The 26,137-nt window shown below is 39.2% G+C and overlaps 1 protein-coding gene and 1 long non-coding RNA gene across 5 annotated transcripts; one reads left to right on the top strand and one right to left on the bottom strand.

Moving 5' to 3' along the window:
* Window positions 1-4,495: 4,495 nt before the first annotated feature.
* Window positions 4,496-20,731, bottom strand: si:dkey-81h8.1 (uncharacterized protein LOC100034657 homolog). Of its 4 annotated transcripts, none has more exons than XM_051955279.1 (9): window positions 20,380-20,731; window positions 14,919-15,021; window positions 14,479-14,592; window positions 14,253-14,309; window positions 13,165-13,302; window positions 9,836-9,883; window positions 9,582-9,695; window positions 8,046-8,144; window positions 4,496-6,264 (listed from the first exon to the last, which is right to left on the bottom strand). In XM_051955279.1, the coding sequence occupies exons 2-9, from the start codon at window positions 15,012-15,014 to the stop codon at window positions 6,154-6,156; spliced, it is 777 nt and encodes a 258-aa protein (XP_051811239.1). In that variant the 5' UTR covers window positions 15,015-15,021; window positions 20,380-20,731; the 3' UTR covers window positions 4,496-6,153. The 4 variants fall into 4 exon arrangements, with proteins under 4 accessions (XP_051811239.1, XP_051811240.1, XP_051811241.1 ...); XM_051955280.1 differs by having other exon boundaries at window positions 4,496-6,261; XM_051955281.1 differs by lacking the exon at window positions 9,836-9,883.
* Window positions 20,701-25,855, top strand: LOC127536052 (uncharacterized). Its single transcript, XR_007945046.1, has 2 exons — window positions 20,701-20,822; window positions 25,363-25,855. It is a non-coding gene; the product is annotated as an uncharacterized LOC127536052 (long non-coding RNA).
* The last annotated feature ends 282 nt before the right edge of the window (window positions 25,856-26,137 follow it).

Below are 26,137 nucleotides of genomic sequence, written 5' to 3'. Positions count from 1 at the left end.
AAAGTAATCCATCCACTTATCTGTGGACTATTGTAATTCCCGATTATCTTTAATAATTTAACCTCAATAATTCTCTGAAAAACATCCAGCTGATACAAAATGTTTCAGCCAGAGTTCTGACAGGAACCAGTAAGAAAGATTTTATTGCTCCCGTATTAGCTTCTCCCTGAAAAATCCAGGACAGAATTCAAAATCCTGAGTCTCACATATAAAACTCTTAACGACCAAGCTCCATCTTATCTTAAAGACTACATTGTACCATATCATACTAACAGAGCCCTTCACTCTCAGATTGAAGATTTACTTGTGGTTCCAGAAGTTTCCAGAAGTAGAATGGGAGGCAGAGTCTTCAGTTGTCAGCTCCTCTGTTGTGGAAGCAGCTCCCAGTTTGGTTTTGGGTTTTACATACCTCATATATGAGGCTAGTACATTTTCAAATAAGGATATTCTTTACGTATATCTCTACATAAATGTGAAAGCTAATCACATTACAGTCCAGGGAAAAACTGATCTTGAATGAGGCCATAAATGGGAGTCTTTATTTACAATTTTTTGACTTTTGACCCACTGTCCATTTACCAGAAATGTATTTACACCTGCATGAAATATTAGAATCTAAGACTTGAGGTTTTCTCGAGCACCACAGTCAAAACATAATGATCAGTTATCACTGATGTGTTCCCTCATGCAAACCATATAGTGGATGGTATATGGAAAAAAAACAAAAACATTTTGATTTCTGAGTTAGGTCATAGAGCAGGTTGTTTGTTAATAACAGGGCAAGACAATAAGTCATCAAAATTCTTCTAATAAGTGCAATCAGGGGGAAAAAAAAGTCAAGTCACTCCTAAATGCAATGTAATGTCCAAATTTTAAATGTGATGTCATCATTCCAAATTTTTCCCGAGCAGTAATGTGACTCAGACAGGTCTGAAACATGTTAAAATTATGGATGAATCTTAAAAAAATGTTGTTCAGGTGTTACTGAGTGTAATTCAGGTTTTTATAGAAACACTGGTCAGAACTATCAGTATTCTGCTTGTTGCCTAAAGTGATTTTGTGCTGTGGTTTTACTTAAATAAATTCTAGCAGCATCACACAGCAGTAAAAACAAGCAAAATAAAGGGCTTCCTAAACTGAGAACAATTTGACCATTATGAATGTGGCAAATTTGCTGGAACTTTACAGAAGGATAGGTTAGTATCTGACAGTAAATAAGGTCTGGTGTTCCACATTACTCCACCAGGTTGGACACGATCCGACTCAGTGGTCGGCATGACGCTAGACTCCCTGGTGACAGTGACAGGAAAGAGGACACTGAAAAAGCTGCTTGACATTCTGAACAATACCAGTCATCCTCTGCATCATGTCATCAGCAACCAAAGAAGCATGTTCAGTGGCAGGCAGGAGCAATACCAACAGGCTTAAACACTCACGACTTTTGTTTTCGTTTTTTGTATTACTTGGTCCTGGTTAGTTTTCAAGATCTGCATATGTAACTTTCTCCCCTCTGTTTGTCACCAAAATGAGTTATACCTCGTCTATCAAGTACTGCCTGTCAGGTCCCAGTACGTACATTTCTTGCTTGACCAAAATGCATTACATTCACAACCAAATTTTGGAAGAGTTGTTACTATTGCCAAGAGTAAGAGTGGAAAAGCTCCTCTTTCAGAGTCTGAGATTTATGCACAGGACATTTCTCGTCAAAATGCAGGAAAAACTGGTCAGCAAGAAGCTCAAGCCCTCGGCAGACGTATTCGCTGGTTGTAGAAGTGGTGGCATCCTTCAAAGACTTGCCTCGCTCAGGACGTCCATCTAGCCGTACTGCAAGAGCCAAGGATCCGATGAATACATCACGACGATTAGACTAAATCTTGTAAAAAGGTGAATAAATTGAGAAATCAATAAATGTTAGTTCTAAAAAGAGTGATAAATGCATAAAATCTATTAAAGCCTGACTATAAAGGTAGGTCTTGAGTTTGTCCTTAAAACCATGAACACTCTCTGCTGCCCTCAGGTGTTCAGCAACAGAATTACTGCTTTTCCCTTCCCCAGGATGCAGCATTTTGTTACTATGGCCTACAGATCTTTTTAGGTGTTTATACTTTTGGTTTAATTAAAAAGTCACGACCGGAAAACCTGAGTTTTCATAAGATAAAAGCAAATCTGGTAACTAAGCAGGACCAAAAGCTTTAAGAGATAATCCGTAAAATAAATTTAATAGCTTTATAAACCAGTAAAAGGACCTTGAAACCAGCTTTAAAAGACAGGTAAGCAGTGCAATTGGAAGCTTTAAAACTGGTGTAATGTGTGCTCTCCTCCTGGTCTCATGCTGCTAAGTTCTGAAGCAGTTAAGCATGATAGTAGTGAATCTGGCATGCAGTATAAGCATGCATTAATGTCTTTGCATTTATTTGAGAGACTAGCTTCTCTCTGGCAATGTTTTAAAATGACTAAATGACATCTTGGCTCTACTTTTAATGTGCCGCTCAAAACTATGGGCTGAGTCAGAGATGACTCTATGGTTTTGTTTGTTTTTGTTGAGTTTACATGGTTTTAATACTAGTGCTTGCAGTTGTGAATTAAGCTTCTCTCTCTTAATTTCAGTACCAAGGACTCAGTTTTGTCCTGGTTGAGCTATAAAAGGTTGTCTACTATCTATGACTAATCTAAAAAAAACTGTTAAAAAGCACATCAATTGGTCTTGAGTCATCAGGAGAGATGGCAATCTACAGCTGTGTATCTCTGTCTCCTGATGACATTTCAAAGCCACAACATCCACAGATTAAAAACCAACTTTGGTAGCACTTTATAATACGGTATTTTTACGGCCTAAAATTGAACCCTTAGGAACACCACAATTCATTTTCTAGCTCTGAAATGAGCAATCCTCTGTGCTTACTAAGTGAGATAAGATTTGCACCAGAAAAAACAGAACCAGAGAGGCCAATCAGACTGTGAAGTCTGTCTAAAAGAATAGAGAGGTCTATAGTGTTAAAGGCAGAACCTAAGCCTAGTAGTACCAAAACAAATGGTTTATTCATATCCATATTGGACCTCAGGTCATTTACAATCTGGACCACCGCTGTCTCTGTACTGTGATTTGTTCAAAAAACAGATTTCTCAAAGAAGTAATGTCAGTTTATGAAGTCAATAAACATTTTGGACACTGGAATGTAGTTATCAAGTACTGATGAATCTAAATACTTTCTCTTCAGAAAGGGTTTAACCTTGACAGTCGTCAAAGCAGTAAGAAAGACACCCATCTGGAGAGAATAATTCATCATGGCATAAAGATTTCCAATAAAAATGCCATAAAATGATTTTAAGAAAGCAGTTGGGATAGAACTTCGTGGAGCATCTCAGCATCAACAGATCAACAGATACATTTCTCCAGTGTTTCCTTGTGTACAAACAGATGGTTATAGGGTGTTAAAATTCAAAACACGGTACTATAACCAGGAAGTCCTCTGAAGGACAGACCATCTCATTTAACAATGCTAGTATGTAGCTTTGAAGGCTGCATTTCGAAGGACTGGTAAAGAACAAGTCTGAACTATTGTCACCAAATCTCTGTTTCAAATCCTGACTCCTGAAGGTGGGCGATCACTTGCAGAAGTTCACACAAGGCAGGTTACTGCACTAGCCTTTTAGTCATAGTACATATCCCTGATGTTTTTAACAAAGAAGCTGAAGCAAGATATGACCAAATGAATGATCATATTTCTGTGAAATATATGTATATTTTATAGATTAGGTATGATAAAGTATGTGTGTGTACGCATGTAGGCAGTCATAAACTGTACATGGATCATAAAATGTCAGAAGTTATCTGTATTTAATATCAGTATTGTCATGATCCCCACCCCAGCCCCCGTCCTTCTCCCTCCTCCTCCGTCCATCTGCATATGTCTCGACCTGTCTGTCCCTCTGCCTCCCTTTTCCTGCATCTGTGTGTCTTTGCATCTGTCTCTCCCTCTTCTCACTCTGTCTCACTGCTCCCTTTGTCTCTCAAGATGCCTACACCTATAGGATTACTGCAATGAGAGACAGCTGCAGTGATCAGCACACCTGCCCACAATATCACCTCCTGCCATATAAGCCCGGTTCCAGACCATAGTATGCAAGAGCCACACATGGACCAAGCTCTCTTCGGCTGCAGTTATTATTACACTTGAAGATTTCACTTATAGCATCACAAATGCAGAATGAAGTCTTGGGAGGTTGCAGTTGTAAAGTACTGACCCATAATCTGCAGTGCCCTATGAAGTAAAGGACCATTCAGACAGTACACTTGGTGATAGTAAAAGGTAGGTACCAAGGCATGCTCACTCCCAGTACTGCATCTACACCTTATGAATAAGTACACATGGCCTCCAGTTTTTGTGTGATTTATCCAGATTAAAAGGGACAGATGTTTTTTGAATAAGAGCAGCATCAAAATGGTATAAATGGAGAATTATAAAAGGATAAATGAAAACATGTGTGCTCAAACTGAGCAAAAATTTTACTTGCTTTTATTGAGCAGAATATAATGTGACTTTATGTGTGCATGCTAGAACAGATTTACAAGTAATTAAAATGCATGTTGCACAAACAAAATAAGCTATATAAATATAAAGGTAGTGCAGTATAACACTACCTGTCTGAGTGACCTACTTTTTAAACATTTAATCAATATACAAATTATAGAAGTGACAGTACCTTAGACCTGATTGCTACTCTGGATTCAGCAAGTTTGAGGTGAAAAACAGTCATGAAATTACATGAACAGAGAATGCACTAATCAACATCAGAGTAGTGAAGGTGAGTAATGATGTTTGTTTCATTTTCACTGTGATTAAAATGTTCTTACATTCATTTACAGTTAATCATGCCATCCTATAGTTTCCACAAACAACGTGAACAATTCTAAAAAGCTGAACATAAATGCAGTGTCTGATACACATCCGAGCAGCAAAACAGACTGTGGCAGGCAGTCTGGTGGTAATCTAAATTTCAGGACTAATAATGTCAGATTGTACTATGAAGCATGTTTAACATAGCCACGCTTTTTGTGTATTAGCTGGCTTGAAAAACCCAAGTTAATTGTACACCATCAGCTACCATAGTGATCTAGCAGGTAAAAAAAGAGAGCACCCTTGTGACATCACAAACTCTGTCTTTAGACCCATCATAGCTCACTAACCCAATAACTCGTAATGTAGTACACCCCTCAGTTATTCCAAACTGCTTGCATTTTATGAAAATCAGTGCTTGAGCCTCATTCAAAGAACATCAAGAAGTAATGTAGCTACAGTATCCTTTCTTGATCAATTTCTTTAAGTTCTCACTGTAGCACTTTTCTGTGCAACCACTGCAAATGCAGCAGGAGGTTGGCGACCAGAAGCTAATCAGAGAAACCCAGAGAATAAGCAGTTGGCTAAACAGGAAGGACAAAGTGCATTATAACAAATTAAGGATACTGTGTTTTTAGACCTCGACTCAGAGAATGGACCAAAAAAATCTGGTAAACTTTCAAAAATTGATTTTAGAGTAGCCATAGGGCAAGTTTAAAATAGCACTGATTCAATGAAAACAGTACAGACAAAAATGTTATTTGAACAGTCAAACATGTTTTAGGTAAGAGTTTTGACATTTTTAAAAGTAAAATAGTAACAGGTTACATATTGAATATGCACACACTATTGGTGGAGTTAATATATCCTACATTCTGTGTTCTTTCCATTCGCTGTGTCAACTTCAGACTGAAGTTGACCATTTCCTTGTCTTTCTGTAATTTTTATTTCTCACTACACTGTAAGTGATCTTAATATTGGAAGAATACATAAACATTACTAGTAACACTGATCTATATCATAACCAAAACACACAGTGCTGAAGGTTCAGCAGTGCCAACACTGATGCTGTGTTCACGTCATGCCAGAAGTAAAAGGATGTAAAACTTGTGACCTTAACATTTACTTTTCCAAATAATATCCTTTGTATTATCTGGGACTATGGCCATCAACAGATTTGTCGGAGGTAACTGTGTCCATATTATAATGACCACTCCAAGGCTGACTGAAATATTTTTTGCCAATTGTCATCCATATTTACTCCTCATCCTGTCACTGACATGACATGACACCACAGGGAGCAGTGTGTTTGAGTTCAGGGTTGTGTGTCCACAGTTTCAATTGGCTCCACCTGGGGTTCAGTGGGTGGGGTGGAAATGTCCTCCACCTGCTCTGAATTGGGTTCTGTCACAACTACAGCCACCTGCTGACACACAAACAGGAATTAAATGTGAACATGGTTTGCAGAATATACAAAACGTATTAAATTGTACTTCAAAGGTGAAGTTGTACATGCTCCCCTTAGGCAATATTATCAGGAAATATTGCATGAATTTCATCGTTATGTAAATGACATGAGCTGTCTGTCAGTTAGGCTGCTATAGGTTTCAACTGCATTGGGACTCCATGATGCACTGGGCTCCTCTACTCTTCTCCCTCTGTCTTCTATACAGTAATGCATTATCACATATCAGTAACTGTGTTTCCCCCGAGGTCCTGTGTTTGTTCTCTCTGCATTAGTCTGGATCCGCACGTCTCTGATCTGCAGTTTTTGGCTTCACCAACCTCCAAAATGTTCATTATTCTGTTTATGTTATTTGTCTGTTCTCCCTCTGCTATCCTGCTACCTCCACTCTCACTCCAAATGTTCAAGGCAGACGTCAACCTTTCTTGAGCCTTGAGGGTTTTTTTTTTCCTCGGCATTAAAAGTTTTGTCCATGTCCACATGCACAACTGAGTTGAAGAATAATAAAGGCTTTTGTACTCGTGATTGCAGTTACTTGAATGACTGGTTGAGGCTGGCTTCTTAAATGAATCAGTCCTCATAGGCCCCATGTTAAAATGTGGAGCTTTACAGCAAAAACAAACAAATTTACAGTCTGGTGCAAAAATGATAACTGTATGAGGGGTGAACATTAATATAATTTGCCTATTTCAATTGTATTAAAAATTACAAACGTATATAATTTAGGACATGGCTGCATTGAGTGCTGGGTGGCTACCATCATAGGACCACATGTGCACAGCCTCCCTCAGCTCCACTTTTATTTCACCACTTTTCCCATTTTTCTTGATTAGGTGGGAGTTAGGAGACAAGCACTGCCAAGATGGTGAGAGCTGGAGCAACCATACCAACTCTGCTTTCCAAATTGCATATCTTTTCCGTTTCATTACAGTATGTACTACACATGCCCGACAGGGGACATATTACATGTTCTGCCTTTAGATTTGACTGTTGCTCATATGCTGCAGCCTGTAGTGTGAAATGAGCCATCATCTGTGTGTGCATTGGCAGTGGGTCATGCTTGTTAGTTGAGCAAGACACTATGACACGTGATATATCCTCTGTTGCGCAGAAGGAATTATGGATCTGAATGGTTAGAAAAACATGCAGGATTGCAAAGTGAGACCAGATGTTGTAGGACACGGTGGTATTTTTTTTTTTTTTTTTTTTTGCATACTGCACTATGTATTGGGAGTAAATCTTTGCCTGTCATGCTAGATACCACAATAACATGGACACTGAAATACACCGAGTTTCAAAACCACTAATAGAAACCTGTTGGTGATGTCACTGAGATTGGCCATGGTTTAGCGGGTAGGCTGTCTACTAATTGTAAGGTTGCTGGTTTGATACTCAGCCACTCCATGTGCGGAAGCGTCCTTGGGTAAGACACTGAAGCCCAATTTGCTCCTATTATTTGAATTGAGTGGTAATTAGCTCCAACAGGACAACTTCACATACTTCTACCCTCTGAGCATGCTCTATAGCTGTCTTTCCATTATCTCACAGAGATTAAAACCTCCCAGCCCCAGCTTCCCATTGCAAATCTTAATATAACTCCCTGGTGGACATGGGTTCATGGCAGCACAAATATATAACTATAGAGCAAAACTGATATGCTATCATTCTTGATCCTCTAACTTTAGCACACAATAAATCAGTAAAATACCAAATGTGACACTACAGCAAATAATTTGTGGTACCTGAGATGGTTCAGCTGCAGCCGGAGCGGGATGAACGACCTGCACAGCTGGAACAGGTGGCGGGCGTGTCTGTGGATAAGTAGGTCTCTGGCTGGGTGCCTACAGGACACACACATGCTTGGTAAGCAGTAGTTTGTTGTAGTTTCAACCTTCTCCCAAACTACAAGCATTCATAATACCAATATCAAATGGCTCCTTTCATTTTAATGTTTCTTAATACTCCCTCTATCATCAAAGCTGTAAGATGAATTAATACTTACACTCTCCTTCAAAAGTATTGAAACATCGAGGCCAATTCCTAAATTTTTGTTGTAGACTGAAAACATTTGGGTTTGATATCAAATGATAAATATGAAAAGAGATCAACATTTCAGCTTAGGTATTTACATCTGGATCTGATACACAATTATTTGGAAAAGAATACCTTTTTTTTTTAATGCGAGCAAAAGTATTGGAACAGAGAAAATAGATTAAAGTGAATGGGGCTAAACATTTCATTGGAAATCCTTTGCTTGCAATAACTGAATCAAGCCTGTGACCCATTGACATTACCAGACTTTTGCATTCTTCTTTTGTGATGCTTTTCCAGGTTTTCACCACAGCCTCGTTCAGTTGTTGTCTTTTGACGGGTTACTCCCTTCAGTCTCCTCTTAGCACTTAAAATGCAGCTCTATAGGGTTTTAGTCTGGAAATTGACTTGGCCAATCTGAAAACCTTCATCTATTTGCCCCTGATGAACTCCTTCATTGATTTGGCAGTGTGTTTTGGGTCATTGTCCTGCTGCACGATGAAGGATCTCCCAATCAGTTTGGTTGCATCTTTCACAAAATGTTTCTGTAGATGTCTGAGCACATTTTGCTGCTGCCATCATGTGTTACATCATCAATGAAGATTAATGAGCCCAGAAGAAGCTATACAAGCCCAAGTCGTGATACTACCTCCAGTGTGTTTCACAGGTGAGCTTGTATGTTTGGGATCATGAGCAGATCCTTTCTTTCTCCAAACTTCAGCCTTTCCATCACTTTGGTAAAGGTTCATCTTTGTCTCATCAGTCTATAAACCTTTGTCATAGAAGTTTTGGGGATCATCTCTTTTGGTAAATTCCAGCCTAGCCTTCTTATTCTTCTTGCTAATGAGTGGTTTACGTCTTCTGGTGTAGCCTCTGTGCTTTCATGTTTCATGTTCTTGAAGGATTCTGTGAACAGTAGATTGTGATACTGTCACTCCTGCCCCCAGGAAGTTGTTGCTTTAACAGGCTATGTGCACTCCTGTAAACTACAGTCAGTTCCTGGCAGATTGTAATTTTTGTCAAACCACCGGCATAGATTTAAGACATCCACTGACTTACAGGTTGCACAGCAAGGTAATGTAAAGATATAACAAGCAGGCAGTTCACAGAACCAAACAAGAGAACAAAATCTACCGAACTATAGATTCACAAATGGCAGTTTAGGCAAACTATGTCTGTGTGTCTGTCTTGGAGGATTCCTGCTCCCTGCAGGTCACTGAATGAGGTTTGAAGGTACCAGGGCTCACCTGGGTTCCACCAGCAGCTAAGACACTGAGTCCAAACAGCATGGCAGTCATGCAGATCAACAGCTCCAGCACCAGAAAGATCACCAGTGTCCCCAGAATCCCGTCAATCAACAGCTAGCCAGAGAAATCCAAGAGCATATGTGGTCAGAGAACCATGTATTTCTTTCTGTGACACTCATGAATTCCATAAAAGTAGATATTTGAAAGTATTATGACATCTGTTTCTATCAGTTAAAGACATTTCTGTCACTTACTTTACACTTTTGCTCGATCAGCCCGGTGCATTTCCTGAAACAATGTTGCTGCAGTGGACAGTAAAGACAAAGAAACATGGAGTCTGCTTTTTCACAAAACGTAGTTTCAGCTATGAATTTATGTGATTCTACTACAGGAAATGTGCATCTCAGTCATACATCGGTGATGTTATTCTGTGTGTAACCTGTTATCAGGTCCTCTGTAGTGGAATCAGCTCCCAGTTTGGGTTTGGGAGGCAGACACTTTCTTTACATTCAAGATTAAGCTTAAAACTTCCTATTTGATAAAGTTTATGGTTACATCTGCTCAGGATCACTTGAGCCGTACCTTACTTATGCTGCTATAAGTTTAGACTTTTGGAGGACTCCCATGATGCAGTGGGCTTCTCTCCTCTTCTCTCCTCTCTTTTTATTCCATAAATTTATACCCCACCATTACCTATCACTAACTTTACATTTTCCTTGAGGTCCTGTGTTTGTTCTCTCTGCAGGAGTCTGAATCTGGAGCTACACATCTCTGATCTGTAGTTTCTGGCTTCACTGACCTCCAAAATGTTCATTGTTGTGTTGGTAATGTTTGTCCATTCTCCATCTGCTATCCTGCTATCCCGACCCCAACCTCTCCTGCTATCCCCCACCCACCCCATCCCATCTTTCACCAGTTAACCCTAACCCAGCCAGTCCAGCAGATGGCTGACTTCCCCGAGCCTGGTTCTGTCTGTGTTTTTTCCACCCCATTAAAGGGTTTCTTTGATTCCTTCCCCCCGTTGCTGACTGCTTGCTCATAGGGAAGCCAAAGGCAACATTAGATTGTAGAGCTCTCTGTTCCTATGTGAGGTGCATAAGATGACATATGTTGTGAATTGGCACTATGTAAATAAAACTGGATTGAAATTACATAGTCAAGATTACTAGAATGTGTTTTCCTTATAGAAATAAAAATCAAGTCACTATAGGTGGTATAAATCATTACATTTTCAAGTGAAGATATGTTTCCCATTAGGGATTGGGTTTTAGTTAGACAAGTAGTAGTTACAGTTAAGGTACTCTCAATTAGCCAGTCAAATCTGTAGAACATAATGGTCTGGCTGCACCACACTATCATTTTGCAATAGGGCACAAAAATGGCTTGTTTGTATTATTTGAAACTAATCACAGTCAGCGTGGGCAGGAGAATGCAGCTTTGGCGTTTCCAAAAAATAGTGAAGAGTGGAATTCTTGTGGCAGAACATCTGCATGCAGGTGGTTAAAATGAATAATCCCCAGAGAAAACAACAACAAAGAACTAGCAGATCTGCCTCACTGCATGATCCAAATCCTCTTCAAAGCTTTTAGTTTCAAATTCATTTTCAGTGTGGTAGTCTGCTGCCTGGAGGCTGCTGTTTCCTGAGACAAAGAAAACAGTAATGTATAGAGAGTGGAAGAGGGATATAATGCTGACTGAAATGACTGGTCAATGGCAGACTGAAACCCACAACCTATATCTGGTGTGTCAGATTACAGTTAGGGTTACAGTGACTTTCCAAAGTGATGAATTTTAGGACAATGTCCTCTGATGTAATGGATACATGACTGTTTGTTTTTTGCTTTTCTCAACAAAAACTTTGTTCAATCTACTTTAAATCTACCAGGTATCTGGGGATCCAAGGACGTGCAGTGTTGAGTTTGAAGTCATTTGCTTCTCAAGAAACAATAATAAAATAAAAACACTAGCTAGCAGTTGGTGACCACGATAGAGCTATGGCGAATCTGTTACACAATGATGTCATTATGAAACTGTTGTGTTACATTCTGTAAATTGTTTCAGTTATCTTTTGCTCCTGACTATTTTAACTGTATATTACCCCAGTGATGAAATGGCTCCATAATATAAGTATTTTCTGTTTTAAGCCAAACACTAACGTAAAAATACTGATTCCCCTGTTAAAGGAAAGTGCTGACATAAAATGATTGAAGCAATCTTTGTGCGATTTGGCATTTTAGGTGCAGAATTTTTCTTATCAGGCATCTGACAATTAAGAGTATATTGTTGTTAGTAGTAGTAATGTCATAACCCAGCAGGGATGTGAAAATTACAAGATGATGATTGAATAAAATATTGAAATATTAATAAGATGTAGAGAAGTATTTGATATTTATCCATTTCCACCTCTGCTGCCAGATAGCTCCAGGTTCTCCCTTCCCCTCTCTCTAGGTGGGCGTGAGTGTGGTCTGTGGCGGTGTGAGGCAGGTGCTATCCCAGACTGACTACCTCCAAGTGGGGATGATCAGCTGCACCTACTCTCCGCTCCAGTAAAAACCCATTAACTACACTCTTGTTGTGTCCTTGTTGCCCTGTGTGTGAGTCTCTGTACCGGCACCATAACATTATCAAGTAATAAAAACTATCTTTAGAATAATTGGTAAACTATTTGTTTAATTAAAAAAAAAACTTTCATCCATTATCTATCCACTGCTTATAGATCATAAGGGCCATGGGGGTTGGGGTGGGGGTGGGGGATGGAGTCTATCCCAGCTGGCTTAGGGTGAAGGCAGGAGACACCCTGGACAGGTCACCAGTCCATCACAGGGCTACACATAGAGACAAACAATCAAACCCGCATTCACACCTACGGACAATTTAGAGTTACCAATTAACCTGATTAACTAATATTTGAACGGTGGGGGGAAGCCGGAGTACCCAGACAAAACCCACGCATGCACAGGGAGAACATGCAAACTCCATGCAGAAAGATCCCAGGCCCAGGCTGGGATGCAAACCGAAGATCTTCTAGCTGGAAGGCGAAAGTAGACTTAGATAACTGATTAAATAATAATCGCTATGTGCAGCCCTGGACTACTTTATACCCAGTAACAGGAAGGGGCCATGAGAAATGTATAAGCTTATTATGGTGGCCTGTTGTGGTGCCCGTTGTTCATATTTACACATTATTTGTTGTAGCTGTGGAAACAAATTTGACTTGATTTAACTCTGAGGACCCTGCCAACATTGTTTCAGTCTTGCACCAGGCAAGACTCGTGTTTTTAACAAACATAGAGAGCACATCCCAGTACTTTTAGCTTCAAAAATGAATGTTCTAATTGCACCAATGTTGTGTGGTTTAGACAAGCCAATTTAAATCCCAGTAACTACCCAAATGCATCTTGAAGATATAATTTCTTGATGTTAGTGTACAACCTTATACAGAGCAAGTGGATAAACAATACATTTTTACAGCAGGAAAGTTTTGTCAAAGTAGCAACTAACAATACGTCTATTCTGTTTTATTATCAAAATCCTAAATCTAATTCATTTTAAATACTCTCTGTAATGTGTTTCAAGACAATACCACAGCATGTAGCTCCAGTCTGCGGCAGTGTTCACAGTGGTAAGAGTCCTGGCGATAAGGGAGGTGTTTGGACAACAGACCCAGGGCAGCTGTGGCAAATGCTGCACTGATGAGATGCAGCATCAGGACAGCTTTTACCTGCAAACAGTAGCAATAGAGTTCATGTACATAGCATCATTATACAAACTAAGGATCACATCACATCCTGTAGACTGATGGAGTCAAAAGTGGAACTTTATGAAAGACTTGCAAGACCATTAAAGGGCAGTTCATGCTCGAAAACCATCTAATGTGGTCGAATTAACCTATTCTGGAGAAAAGAAATGCCTCCATGGTGGTGTAATAGACTGCAACTGTTGGGGCGAAATTACTTTTCCATAGGGGTGATACTGGTTTGCAATAAACCTTCAAATCATCATTTCAAAAATGAATTTTGAGTTTTGTGGGTCATCTCTGACTCACAGTAAATAAATATATTAGTTTGATGATCTGGAATATTTAGGTGTAAATAAGTGTAAAATAGAAGATATCGGGAAGGGTTCAGATGCTTTTTCATGGCACTGTAGCATATAGTTTAAGCCCTATATAACATTTTTCAACACCTGAAACCCCCTTCATTTACTGTAGACTGTGAGATGTGGTAGATAAGGTCCTACTAGAAATCTTCAACCTGTCATTGGATCAGACTGCGGTGAGCACATGCCAGAAAACAGCTGCACTCATGCCAGGACGAACGGATCGAGCAGATCAACCATCGCTGCCATAAAGCGTTTAGGGTAGCTCGTCATGAGACACAAAAAGAGCTGCGTTTTTCCTTACAGCTGTCAGTTTACTGAACTCTAATTTCAGCTGTTGATCCCAGAGTCTCTTCAAATGAAGAGGAATACTAGAAATATTCCAAACATACATCAGAAGCAACAGAAGATCTATTAAGACTGAGTAAACACCACTTTTCCACTGTTAAACTAGAGTACATTGTTGAATGCATCTAGCTAATTTTGTGTGTACAGCAAAGGTCCGTATCAATGTAGAGCACTTAAGATGGTCAAAACAATTCTGGTTTGATTTATATAGTAAGACAGACTTACCCAAAACAGAGTAGGTCTCCTCCCACTGTGTACCAACACTGAACCAGACAAGGTCACCTGGAACATTACAGTACACTCAGACACAGCATTCAGGACAACTACCAACAAGGTGTTGACATGAAATATTCACGTATTAGGTAAATAAGATAACATTTAAAAAACAAATTCTGTGCACTGAATCTCAAAGTAGCAACTGAAACTTTCCATTTAGTTTCCTCTGAATTACCTGTATGACAACAATCAGGAAGAGGCCCACATCTCCTGTGAAGTGAACCTCATGGATCTGGAGCACAGAGGCACTTAGACAAAGAATCAGTGCCCCAATCACAATCTGGATAGCCTGAGGGGGGAAGAGGTGCGGAGCAGGCAGAAGAAGTAATCAGTACATCATGCATTCATACATGGAAGAGAAATTCAGAGGTGAGTTCTGAGATAAAAAGCATTCAAATGGTCCTGTACATGTAATTCAGAATCAGGTCCAAATTTTCCTCTCAACTGCCCTTTTCTCTGTTGGACTCCTGAAACACTTGGATAATTGTGATTTAATATGTCACATACAAAGTCAGCTGTTACTTCGTATGAGATGCATGTATGCACAAACATGTAAGTCTGAATTACTGACTGACAGGTATGCTGTATGAAGTCTGAAAACAAATTTCTCCTCACCCCTAGAGTCTTGGGCTCCATTTTGAGGTGGGACCGCAGCTGACGCTCAGAGAGGGTCCCTGCTGCCGGCATCGGTTCTTTATCGTTAGAATCCATCCTACAGCTGATGGAGAAACAGCAGGTTTCAAGAGAACGTACACCAAAGAAGAGTATGCAGAAAAGGATTCAGCCAAAGAGAAAGATCAGCAAAATAAGGGAAATCATTGGTTAAATGGCTTTTGAAGAAACTGAGAAATACAGTGCCTTGTGAAAGTATTCGGCCCCCTTGAACTTTTCAACCTTCCACCACATTTCAGGCTTCAAACATAAAGATATAAAATTGTAATTTTTTGTCAAGAATCAACAAGTGGGACACAATCGTGAAGTGGAACGAAATTTATTGGATATTTTAAACTTTTCTAACAAATAAAAACCTGAAAAGTGGGGCGTGCAATATTATTCGGCCCCCTTGCATTAATACTTTGTAGCGCCACCTTTTGCTGCAATTACAGCTGCAAGTCGCTTGGGGTATGTCTATCAGTTCTGCACATCAAGAGACTGAAATTCTTGCCCATTCTTCCTTGCAAAACAGCTCGAGCTCAGTGAGGTTGGATGGAGAGCGTTTGTGAACAGCAGTCTTCAGCTCTGCCCACAGATTCTCCATTGGATTCAGGTCTGGACTTTGACTTGGCCATTCTAACACCTGGATACGTTTATTTGTGAACCATTCCATTGTAGATTTGGCTTTATGTTTTGGATCATTGTCCTGTTGGAAGATAAATCTCCGTCCCAGTCTCAGGTCTTTTGCAGACTCCAACAGGTTTTCTTTCAGAATGGTCCTGTATTTGGCTCCATTCATCTTCCCATCAATTTTAACCATCTTCCCTGTCCCTGCTGAAGAAAAGCAGGCCCAAACCATGAGGCTGCCACCACCATGTTTAACAGTGGGGATGGTGTGTTCAGGGTGATGAGCTGTGTTGTTTTTACGCCAAACATATGGTTTTGCATTGTGGCCAAAAAGTTCGATTTTGGTTTCATCTGACCAGAGCACCTTCTTCCACATGTTTGGTGTGTCTCCCAGGTGGCTTGTGGCAAACTTCAAACCAGACTTTTTATGGATATCTTTGAGAAATGGCTTTCTTCTTGCCACTCTTCCATAAAGGCCAGATTTGTGCAGTGTACGACTGATTGTTGTCCTATGGACAGACTCTCCCACCTCAGCTGTAGATCTCTGCAGTTCATCCAGAGTGATCATGGGCCTCTTGGCTGCATCTCTGATCAGTCTTCTCCTTGTTCCAGGTGAAAGTTTAGAGGGACGGCCGGGTCTTGGTAGATTTGCAGTGGTCTGATACTCCTTCCATTTCAATATGATTGCTTGCACAGTGCTCCTTGAGATGTTTAAAGCTTGGGAAATCTTTTTGTATCCAAATCTGGCTTTAAACTTCTCCACAACAGTATCTTGGACCTGCCTGGTGTGCTCCTTGGTCTTCATGATGCTCTCTGCACTTTAAACCCTGAGACTTTCACAGAGCAGGTGCATTTATACGGAGACTTGATTACACACAGGTGGATTCTATTTATCATCATCAGTCATTTAGGACAACATTGGATCATTCAGAGATCCTCACTGAACTTCTGGAGTGAGTTTGCTGCACTGAAAGTAAAGGGGCCGAATAATATTGCACGCCCCACTTTTCAGTTTTTTATTTGTTAAAAAAGTGTAAAATATCCAATAAATTTCGTTCCACTTCACGATTGTGTCCCACTTGTTGTTGATTCTTGACAAAAAATTAAAATTTTATATCTTTATGTTCGAAGCCTGAAATGTGGCGAAAGGTTGAAAAGTTCAAGGGGGCCGAATACTTTCGTAAGGCACTGTATGTTGTCAGCTTCACTGCAAAAACTCAAAATTTTAAATGTCTCATCCCACTTGATCAAGGATAAATTCACTTAAGAGACATTTCAGCAAGATGGAGGGACTTGTTTTAAGACAAAGTATCTTAAATATCTTGTTAAGTCAAACAATCTTGAAATTATCTTGTTTTGAGTTGAATTTTACAAGAAAACTCAAAATAAGTTTAACCCTCGTGTTGTCCTCATGTTGACCCATTTTAAAGTTTGAAAATATGAAAAAAAAATATTTTCACTGTGAAACTTCTGATGTCCACATTTTCAGCATTTTGGGCAAATCTTTGAACATTTTTTGGTGGAAAAAAGAAATGTTAAAAATGTTTCTTAAGAAAATTCACACACAAAAATCAACCAAAATCCAGTGAATCCAGGAGTTTGGAATGTCAGTGCATGTTTGAATTCAGAGTGGTGATGGCTTTGGAAAGAAACAGTTGTCCTTGATGATGTTTTCTGCCCTTTTAAGGCAGCGGGAGGTGTAAATGTCCATCAGGGAGGGGAGGGGGCAGCCGATGATTTTCTGTGCTGTCTTAACAATCCTCTGAAGCCCCTTCCTATCTGCCATGGTGCAGCTGCCATACCACACTGTGATGCAGTAAGTCAGTAGGCTCTCAATGGATGAGCGATAGAAGGCATTGGCATGTCTGCTCAAACAGAAAGTGCATGTTGTGATGACATTTAATTCACCAGAGGAAGAATAGTGGCAAGCTGATTTTGTGCATCTTTGAATTCTGAGAGTTACACAACTCCAAACTTCAGTCTACAAGGGATAAGGCAAAACATAGTGGCAGGGCGTATCAGAAAGGGTGGGATACCACAAATAGACTCACATCATTGTTTTTACTCTAGTGTAGCCTTCAATATCCCAACAAATATTCTTTTAGGATCCACCCTAATTTTAAATGATTGCTATTTACGCTCAGTAACTTTGGACAAATATATATTTTGCCATCAACGTAGCACCATAGCAAGCAAATCTCCTTCCACCAAGATCTAGGCTAAACAATACCCAAGTGATAACAACTACTTCTTTTTCCTGTCATATGTGAACTACAGCTCTACTAAAGCATGAGCCACTAAGGGAGATGACAAGCACTGCTGTTGTCAGAGAGATGTTTGACACCGAGTTCTTTAACAAAGACAGATAACAACCAGGTACAGAGAGAGTATGTACCCATGCTGGAAGAGATTCCTGCCCATTTATACTTTAGTTTGTGTTGATGTTCAAGCCATATTGTCCAGCTCCAGGTAACACAAAAATCTTAAAATATTATTTGCAGATGAAGGTTGAAGTGGCCTTCGAGTTAACCCTCGTGCGGTCCTTATCAAAAAATGTTGTTGCCTTGTTTGAAAAAAATCCAAAATTTCAGAAAAAAAATTCCCCAAAATCTTCAGGAAGAGAATTCCTAAAAAGTTTCCCTCAAAAGTTTTATTTTTTAAAATAAAAAATCCCCAAATTTGATGGTGAAATTCACTGGATTTTGGTTGATTTTTTTCCTGAATGTTCTTAAACATTTTTTTATTTGTTTTTTCCAACAAAAATGTTCAAAAATTTCCTAAAAATTTTTTGAAAATGTGGAAGCTTTCACTGTGAACATATTATATATATATATATATATATATATATATATATATATATATATTCACTGTGAATATATTTCCCACATTTTTAAATCTTTAAAACGGGTCATTTTGACCCACAGGACGACAGGAGGGTTTCGGTGATCTTGCCAAAATGTTTGTGTTCAACACAGCCAATAATACACCAACCTGTCACAAATGCTTTCATGTCTTATTACAGTAAAAGGTAAAAAGTAATATCTTGTGTACTGGAAATAACAAATAGCAACTTAAGAATAACTGCCCTGTTGCTTTTCACGATTACAGCAATTTTTAAGCCCGTCTTAGCTACAGCCAGTCTACCTGCTGTGCTGCAAGAGGTGCTGCGTTCAGTAAATATAAAGGCAAGGTGGGATGTTGAAGTGATGAAGTGACTTTTAGTGTGACTCCAGGTCCTTTCTATCTGCTTTGCATGTTGTCTTTATGTGTACTGACAACAGGTTTTGAGGCGATATCACACTGGCTGCTCAGGTCTTAAAGCCACCAAGGGTTCCTTAAATGACTAAACTTGCATAGTCTGCTACATGTTCATCAATAATAGATAAACTACCAAAGGCTTGATTGGTTCAGCTTACACATCAATGGTACCATTTTATTTAATGTTTTATTTGTTGTTTGCCAACCCTACTACAATCACAGTAACAGGGTTGCTAATCCATGTTAATATTATTTTTTTCTTAGGAGTAGAAGCTAGATATTTAGCTAGATGTTACCAAGAGGACAAACTTACTGATGAAAAAAAAGCAAAAACAATTTGTCTTTTCCTGATAATATCAGGTAGTGAGGCATTCAATCAAGACTGACAATGTTATGAAGACATGAAAAATAGAACAGAGGACATAGTTTTGCTTCCCCCATTCTTTAGGAAAACTATTTGATGACGTTTATTCAAGCATATCATGTGATTCACTGTTTTCTTCTACCAGCTACAAAGGTTATGCTAACAGAGTTGTTGTGGAACACACATTTTGTGCATAATTATTATTCAAAATATTTTGTTGATTAAAAAATAGGTTCCCATAATTACTAGAACAATCAATGAAAGAATATTTTTAAAAAAGGAGGTTTAAATTTCATTTGAACTGATTTATGAGTTTCAATCAGGTCATCAGGGGGGTGAGACAAGAGAAAAATTTAATTTTAGGGGGAACTCCAGACTTAATGGGGATGTTAAAAAACATTTTCAAGCATTCTGTTCTCCTAGTTTTTTTTAGATCTGGTCTCAAGACAAGTACATTTACACACCAGCTGCATGTTTTAGTATTTTGTACATGGATTATTAGAAATTTAATGGGTGGGACATAAAATGTCCTCTAATTCTGGAATGATCCACATGTGGAGCTCCATCACAGTATATATATATATATATATATATATATATAAAGCGAAACGTGAGAGCCCTGACTGTCCCCTGTCTGTTTAATATATCTCTGTAATATGTCACTGTCAAGGCCATAGGCTTCAGGCTGTTCTACTGCTCGAAGGTGCTGCTGTCTCCATGATAGTTATGGGTGGAGGCTGACTTCAGGAACGTATTACACTTATGCAGTCTACATTTTAAATGAGAATATAGCTGTAAGCACAATCGTTATTGATAGAAATTTCTGGCTGCAGTTTCGTGTCGTTCAGAAAGAGCACAAAGACCTGTGAATAGTAAAACAGTCCGGTGATGGCAGGAGATGCTGAAGTCGGGTTGGACCGCAGTGGCACAGCTCCAGAAGCAGCAGTGACTAAACAGATGAGACCGTGCTTAGTTTCATTAACTCGGCATCACCACCAAACACCGCCACTGTCTTTACCTGCCTCACAAATGGGTCCACTCAGATAGTTGGGATGTAAAATGACAGCGACACCGAGCTTCCTCGGCGCTGTTCTCAATGACGCCTCGTCCTGTCCTGGCTCACCTATCCTAGTTTCTCCTGCGGAACGCAATGCAGTGAACAGATGATCTTACCTCAGTTATGTTCGCAACTCGTCGTATTTTTTCGAATGAGGTCAGTGCAAGAAAACAGCCGAGCTGGCTCTGACTCGTCTGCAGGCTGCAGCGGGGTGTGTTGAGGATTCAGGAGCTGGACTGCCCTGCAGCACACTGAGACTGCGACTTTTAGTCGACTTACTGTCTGATGCAGTTTTCACAGGCAGGACGGGAAAGGAGGGCTGCACAGTGACGTAGTGGTTAGCACTTTCGCCTTGCAGCAAGAAGATCCTCAGTTCAAATCCCGGGGTGGGTCTGGGATCTTTCTGCATGGAGTTTGCATGTTCTCCCTGTGCATGCGTGGGTTTTCTCCGGGTACTCCGGCTTCCTCCCACAGTCCAAAAATATGTTGAGGTTAATGGATGGATGGATGAAGGACGGGAGAGGAGAGCAGCTGCGGAGGGCTGCTGAGCATCCATTACGTAAGATGCTACCTTTCTATATACAGCCAAGTTATTCATACCCCGAGCAAATTTTGACTTAAAGTTATTCAACCAGCAAATTTTTTTTGGATTGGAAATGACACAGGTGTTTCCCAAAAGATAATAAGATGACGTACAAGAGGCATCATTGTGGAAAAAATAATTCCTCAGCTTTTATTTACATTTAAAAGTAACTAAGTCAAAATTTGCTAGGGGTATGAATGATTTAGGTCTTGACTCTATATACAGAGGTGGAAAAAAATTTCAGACACTTAAAAATTTTCCACAATCTTAAATATTATCATAGAATATTTGTGAAATATCAATACAAATTTTATATATATATATATATATATATATATATATATATACACACACACGTGGACAAAATTGTTGGTACCCCTCAGTTAAAGAAGGAAAAACCCACAATTCTCACTGAAATCACTTGAAACTCACAAAAGTAACAATAAATAAAAATTTATTGAAAATTAAATAATCAAAATCAGCCATCACTTTTGAATTGTTGATTAACATAATTATTTAAAAAAACAAACTAATGAAATAGGGCTGGACAAAAATGATGGTACCCATAACTTAATATTTTGTTGCACAACCTTTTGAGGCAATCACTGCAATTAAACGATTTCTGTATTTGTCAATGAGCATTCTGCAGCTGTCAACAGGTATTTTGGCCCACTCCTCATGAGCAAACAGCTCCAGTTGTCTCAGGTTTGATGGGTGTCTTCTCCAAATGGCATGTTTCAGCTCCTTCCACATATGTTCAATGGGATTCAGATCTGGGCTCATAGAAGGCCACTTTAGAATAGTCCAACGCTTTTCTCTCAGCCATTCTTGGGTGTTTTTGGCTGTGTGTTTTGGATGGTTGTCCTGTTGGAAGACCCATGACCTGCGACTGAGACCAAGCTTTCTGACACTAGGCAGCACATTTCTCTCCAGAATGCCTTGATAGTCTTCAGATTTCATCGTACCTTGCACACTTTCAAGACACCCTGTGCCAGATGCAGCAAAGCAGCCCCAAAACATTACTGAGCCTCCTCCATGTTTCACCGTAGGGACAGTGTTCTTTTCTTCGTATGCTTGGTTTTTGAGTCTATGAACATAGAGTTGATGTGCCTTACCAAAAAGCTCCAGTTTGGTCTCATCTGTCCAAAGGACATTCTCCCAGAAGCTTTGTGGCTTGTCAACATGCATTTTTGCAAATTCCAGTCTGGCTTTTTTATGAGTTTTTTTCAGCAGTGGTGTCCTCCTTGGTCGTCTCCCATGAAGTCCACTTTGGCTCAAACAACGACGAATGGTGCCATCTGACACTGATGTACCTTGGCCTTGGAGTTCACCTTTAATTTCTTTGGAGGTTGCTCTGGGCTCTTTGGATACAATTCCAACGATCCGTCTCTTCAATTTGTCATCAATTTTCCTCTTGCGGCCACGTCCAGGGAGGTTGGCTACTGTCCCGTGGGTCTTGAACTTCTGAATAATATGAGCCACTGTTGTCACAGGAACTTCAAGCTGTTTAGAGATGGTCTTATAGCCTTTACCTTTAAGATGTTTGTCTATCATTTTTTTTCGGATGTCCTGGGACAATTCTCTCCTTCGCTTTCTGTTGTCCATGTTCAGTGTGGTACACACCTTTTCACCAAACAGCAGGGTGACTACTTGTCTCCCTTTAAATAGGCAGACTGACTGATTATGAGTTTGGAAACACCTGTGATGTCAATTAAATGACACACCTGAGTTAATCATGTCACTCTGGTCAAATAGTTTTCAATCTTTTATAGAGGTACCATCATTTTTGTCCAGGCCTGTTTCATTAGTTTGTTTTTTTAAATAATTATGTTAATCAACAATTCAAAAGTAATGGCTGTTTTTGATTATTTAATTTTCAATAAATTTTTATTTATTGTTACTTTTGTGAGTTTCAAGTGATTTCAGTGAGAATTGTGGGTTTTTCCTTCTTTAACTGAGGGGTACCAACAATTTTGTCCACGTGTGTATATATATATATATATATATATATATATATATATATATATATAAACTAACAAAACTAATTTTTTGACAGTTTCAATGTTTCAATATGTCAGTTCTCAACATTGTTCAAAACAGAACAAAAAAAAAAAACACCATCACATCATCAAATTAATATTTAGTAGTCCTACTATCAGCACACAGTGGAGTTCTAATCCTGGCTGCCATGTTCCCCCACGAGCCTTCCACATTGTTGAGGGGTAATCTTGTCCCATTCTTCTTGAATTATTGCTTTAAATTCTTCTAAATTCTTTGGTTTACAAAACAAACCTTTTGATAATCCAACACAGATCTTCAATGAGGCTCATGTCCAGGATTTGAGCTGACCAGGCCCGTAGTGACTAATCGGGAGGACCGGTTTAATTGACTGAAATCGTTCAATGTTGTGTTTCTTTCCATTTGAAATATCTTGACTTAATTAATACAGCTCAGTCAGTTACATTTTATATTATTAAGAATTCTTATTCAGTTTAACACTAGATGACACATCAGTTCATTGAGTATTTCAGAGCCAGTTTTTGTCTTTTCAATTATCTGTATTTAAAGTGATGTTATTAAAATATAATTGCAATGAAACAGCAGCAACATAAGAAATGACCAAATATACAAAGAAGTGCAGCTATTTTAATATAACAAAAATATGTATCAGTTAGAACGTGATGAAAGTGCAGCAAAAGTTAAGTTAGTGAAATTACGGATAAGCAACGTTTCATTTTACTTCCAAAAAATAAAAGCCTCATGTTTGTCATTTATTTAAAAATCACTAAAAGCAACACTTCCACCAAGTTTGTTTTAGTTTGTTGGTATTTATCGGTGGAGCAGCAGAACATTTTCCACAGACAGTTTTGCTGTCGGTTGACTTGTTTTTATCAGTTTTAAGCTCAGTAATTCAGTTCTTCGGCTGACTGGACCAACAGACACTGAAGGACTAATACTATATAGGTGAGAAGCAACACAATAACAGTCCAAACGCTGGTTTGCAGAGGGTTAGACGAGTATTTATTTGAAAGAGTAAGTTTACAACAACACAACCTGTGAGGGGGTTAAAAGCAAATGGGTGTTAGTAAAATAAAAATAAATAGAACTAAAAGTGAACTTCAAGTTGACATTGATGGGCATTTCAACCAGGAACAAAGTAAAAGATCATCAATACGCAGTCCCTCCAGGAATTTGCGATGTTGCGATCGTGTGAATTCACGCGAAATCAACCAATCTCCGCGAATTCTGTGCAGCCTTGCAATTTTGTCCAATCACCGCAACTTTCCCGCAATTTTGGCCCGCCTCCCGTGAGTTCCACCAATCATAGCAGCTCCCAGCGCAAACGTAATGCACGTACATCACCAAACTCACTTCCTGTTTATGGTTTGAAGATGCAGACATGTGCGATACAAATGTCTCTCATTTACCAACAAAAATTACTGCTGAAGACCGTGATAAACAATTAATTCACTGATGTTCTTCACTAAAGCGGAGCTAAACCATGCAATATTGTGGTGGAATACAAAAAAAGAAAAACAAATCATTGATTGATACATTTTTTTTTTAACACGAAACATATCAGAACGGCTGAAATGAGCGGACAACAGACCAGACAAATCCCCATGATGGAAACTGTTGCATCCAGATCCGTTAGAGCACTGACAGAATGAGGTAAATTAGGTTAATTATTCCACCAAAGAACATGGTGGAGTTATGTGACGATCAGTGTGTGTGAATCCTTCCTCTGTTACCAACATCACTCAAAAACGGACTCGGGGATAAAAAAGAAGTTTTCAGGGTTGGTCAGAAATGACACAAGGACTAAATGATTAGACTTTGGCAGTGATACGGCTTAAAGTTTGGATTCACAGATTTGTTAAGGATTCATAGCGGCACGGTGTCTCATAGCAGCACGGTAACCATGGCAACAAGTGAATGCTACCTCAGCGACCTGCTGACGATCACATGATTGTGATCCTACAAAAAATCTACCACTGTGGACGTATCGGAAATGACACAAAGAACAACTGATTAAATTGTGGGGGTGTTTCTGAGTCCCATCAATTCCTGTCGCCCCCTACATATTTAGGTTATGTCATATTAATCCAGTATCTGGCTGCTACTAATGTCCCACCATGGTGTGCCAGCTTTTGTGGAAATGGGTTGGAACGTTAAATAATTAATTTTGGAATAAATATTGTCATTACAGTGTTGAAACATGTTCTACAAGCTGGAAAAAAATGCAGCTTTTTAGCAACTGTCACTTGTTTCCCGCAATTTTATCACAACAAATAAGCTTAAAACATTGCAACTTTTATCACAATTTTTTAGAAAAGCTGCCGCGAATTCAGGCATTTTCGGCCGCAACAATCACGAAAAATGCCTGCGAAATCCCGGAGGGACTGAATACGAAAAAAAACTCTTCCTGTTCACCTCCTAAAACCCCAAAACACAGTAGCACCCTAAACTAAAGCTACCAATGGGTTTCCTGTTTTCCTTTCTGAACAATTCAAAGGTCCCGCTCTATCTCCCCACACATCCACCAACCACTAGAACACATCTCCAAAGTTCAGATGAAGCTCAGCTTCCCCTCAGAAGAAGTGCCGCCAGACGAAGGAGCCTTTTGAGAGGCAGCTGGCATCGAGATTGGACGGTACTTTGGTTTGTTCCAGTCCAGCTTCAGCTCCAGAGACAGCAGGCGGGATGAGTCAACGGAGGCCGGGTGGACGAAGGCATGCAGCTGAGTACAATAAAGAAAAGACCAGAAGAGGAGTGCAGTGGCCCAGAGCCAAAAGTAACAGAGTAGCATGGTATGTCTCTTGGAAAACATCATAGTATAGCCTTTGGTATGAAAAACACCATCATATACATCATATATTGTACAAATAACAAGTCAAAGGAAAGAGACATATATTGTAAAATTGTAGTAATTGTGGGCTGACTGATTTACTGATTATCAGTGTTTTATTTTCTACTGATTTACGGTAATAAATACATTTAAAAACGGCGCTATTTTGGCTCTGAACCTTTTGATCGTTTTATTGTCTCTTCTGTTTAATTTGATCTTCTAAAGTCTAACTGGTGTCTTTTCAAATGTTTTGTCTTTAGTTTGATTCTTCTTAAGTGTCTTGTTTTGCTCTTCTCTGACCTTTTATTCTTTTCTAATGTCTGACATGATTTAGAAATGTTTTGTCTTTTTAATGTTTAATTGTTGGTTTTTCAAATGTTTTATCGGCTTGTTTGAAAAATTTCCTTTTCTTTCCCAATGTTTAATTTTTAGATTAAATCTT

Source organism: Acanthochromis polyacanthus, chromosome 11, assembly GCF_021347895.1.
Source record: "Acanthochromis polyacanthus isolate Apoly-LR-REF ecotype Palm Island chromosome 11, KAUST_Apoly_ChrSc, whole genome shotgun sequence".
NCBI classification, from domain to species: domain Eukaryota; kingdom Metazoa; phylum Chordata; class Actinopteri; family Pomacentridae; genus Acanthochromis; species Acanthochromis polyacanthus.
The sequence above is the reverse complement of the archived record's forward strand: the minus strand, read 5'-3'. Positions and strand labels throughout refer to the sequence as shown.